The sequence below is a fragment of the Cebus imitator genome, unplaced genomic scaffold (genome assembly GCF_001604975.1).
Source record: "Cebus imitator isolate Cc_AM_T3 unplaced genomic scaffold, Cebus_imitator-1.0 Scaffold1070, whole genome shotgun sequence".
NCBI lineage: Eukaryota > Metazoa > Chordata > Mammalia > Primates > Cebidae > Cebus > Cebus imitator.
Genome location: NW_016108385.1, coordinates 19,651 through 22,319, shown reverse-complemented (window position 1 = coordinate 22,319; position 2,669 = coordinate 19,651). Strand labels below are relative to the sequence as shown.

General features: G+C 32.5%; 1 protein-coding gene across 1 annotated transcript in view; it reads left to right on the top strand.

The window, feature by feature from the left end:
- Positions 1-2,669, top strand: part of TECRL (trans-2,3-enoyl-CoA reductase like) — a 24,264-nt gene that overhangs the window by 15,625 nt on the left and 5,970 nt on the right. The window contains exon 5 of the mRNA XM_037735883.1: positions 2,412-2,469. Coding sequence (XP_037591811.1) covers positions 2,412-2,469 — 58 coding nt within the window. The remainder of the gene's footprint in view (positions 1-2,411; positions 2,470-2,669) is intronic.

Here is a 2,669-nt window from a genome sequence, read left to right as displayed (position 1 = left end):
CTGAATAAGCATAAAAATATTAATAATCTCAAAACAAATGTTTCATCAAGACATAATTTCTAAACTATAATTTTTCACAAATTTTGGTAAGTTAATTTGATTTTTAATAAATATTTTATAATATATTCTTTTTTGTGTTTGGCACAGTAAGTGATGGAAAATAAACATGGCAAGCTGTCTAAGTTGAAGGACGTACAAAATATAGGACGACCAAACAGAAATGTAACAAACCATTAATTTAGTAATTATGGTTTTTGTAGTGCCAACAATTTGTGGAAATGAAGTCTAGAGAAGTGAGATTAATGTAGGATAATCTGGAGAAGTCTTTATTGATTAAATTGTAACTAATATTACCACAATAATTTTATTGGGTAAACATGATGTGCAAGGTACTTGACCTCATTCAATCATTATAAAGTCTCTAAAGACAGAAATTAACATTTGCATTTAGGTGAAGAGATGAAATTCCAAATGTGGAATTCACTTAATCTCTCATACATAGTAAATGAAATATGTGGCATGTGAGCACAGGTTCATGCAACCGAAAGCTTGATACTTACCCACGTTCACATGTAAAACTTCCAAAAAAGTATTACCTGAAAATTTAAAATTCCACTTTGCCTCCTTAAAGATAACTTAAGAAACCAAATCCTTTTCTATAATTATTTTGTGCATTTATGTTGGTATAAAATTTGTATTTGTATTGTTTCCAGGATCTTTAAGTATTGATTTTATATTTGGTATATTTGTTTACATTATGTCCTAAATGAATTAATTTATCGAAATTATTTTATTTGTTTATTTATTTACTTTATTGTATTTCGGGCTCTATGGTACATGTGCACATCCTGCGTGCTGTCTCCATTCCCTCCACCAAGTCCTGTTGCCTACATCAGGCATTTCTCCTGGTGTTAACCATTCCCATCCTCCTCATCCCCTACTGTCTCTCCCCTCCTCCTCCCTCCACGCCCCCACCTAGCCCAGTGAGTGTTGTTCTCTTCCCTGTGCCCAAGTGTTTTCATTTTTCATCACCCACCTATGAGTAAAGACGTGGTGTTTGGTTTTCCCTTTTTGTGTCAGTTTACTAAGAATGATGGTTTCTAGATTCATCCACATCTCTGCAAAGGACATGAACTTGTTTTTTCATGGCTGCATAGTATTCCATGGTGTATATGTGCAACAATTTTATTTTAAGTAGCATTTTTACATAACAGTTCTGGATGATGAAAATGGTTTTAAATTTTCCCTTTCAATATATTTTTCCCTACAATTTAGAAAGCATTGAATTATATGACAATTGGTCTGTAAAACATCCAGAAATTAAAGTCCATAAAACTATTATTATATGTGAAAAAATGCATACAGAAATGGTTGAAAAGGACTAAACCAGATATAATCTATGAGATTAACAACATTATAGGTACTGAGTTTAATGGGTACTCAACTTTGGGGATATGGTAAAATTTAATGACTCTAAACAAGAAAGATTTTGAATAACATAGTCAGATATCAGTGTCAGGGTATTTATATGTTGTTAAATCAGATAAGGTATATATGGCAGACAAAAAAAGGGTCTTACCCTCACAGGACACATGTTGCAAACTGAGAACAGTATTAGTCTCAGATGGTGGTAAGTCTTTGATCAGATAAGGTATACGTGGCAGACAAAGGAGGGGTCTTACCTTCCTTAGTCTTGTGTCTGCCATATATACCATATCTGATTTAATACTTGGTGTTAAATCAGTTAAGGTATATATGGTACAAAATGGAAGGGTCTTACCCTCACAGGACACATGTTGCAAACTGAGAATATTTTTGGCCTCAGGAGTTGGTGGTAAGCCTTTGATCTTGGAGGGACATAGTGGCCTATTAACAGCATCAACTATGAGAGTGCATATAATCAAGAGGTCATGATGACAGATAAGCAGCAGTTTTCTTTGTGTGGTAGCACTGCTCACAATAGGTTTCCTAAATCGAGATGATGCTAGTTGGAAATCAATCACCACTCACGAGAAAGATTTTTGCTGTTAATGAACTGAGATTAACATAAACCTATGCCAAATTTATCTTCAGCAAGGGTTGCCACTTTATGGGCTGAAAATCTCCCGATAGTAACAAGTACAAAGCTGATTAACAAGACAGTTTAGACTTAATTATTAAACAGTGTGAAAGATATCTTCAGAATTTCTAACTTGCTGTGACTAATTTTTTTTATTCAATACATGCCAGCAACAGCTTTTTTCATCGTTATAATAATAAAAATCTTACCTTTATATTTAAAATAAAATATATGTCTTTTGAATCTTTGGGATTAATGTTTTACATAGATTTTGTATATCTGTAGGATACATTTTATTTTTTAAGTAGGCAGAGAGGTATATCACACTGAAAATGTTTAAAACGTTTTGCAGATGTGTGAAGCTGGGAATCATTTCATCAATGTAATACTGTCTCATCCCAATCACACAGGTTAGAACCTTTTTCTTTTCTTTTCTTTAGAGTGAACTACGTTAATAATTATTTTTATAACCTTCAAAAATCTTTAAAAATAAAAAAATTAATAGCTGGAAATATGTATGCCACATTTTCCCTTTTATGTCTAACTTTTCCAAATATTTGACCAAATCATATTCTCTAATAATGATTTATCTAAAATAAAGCGTGCCTGC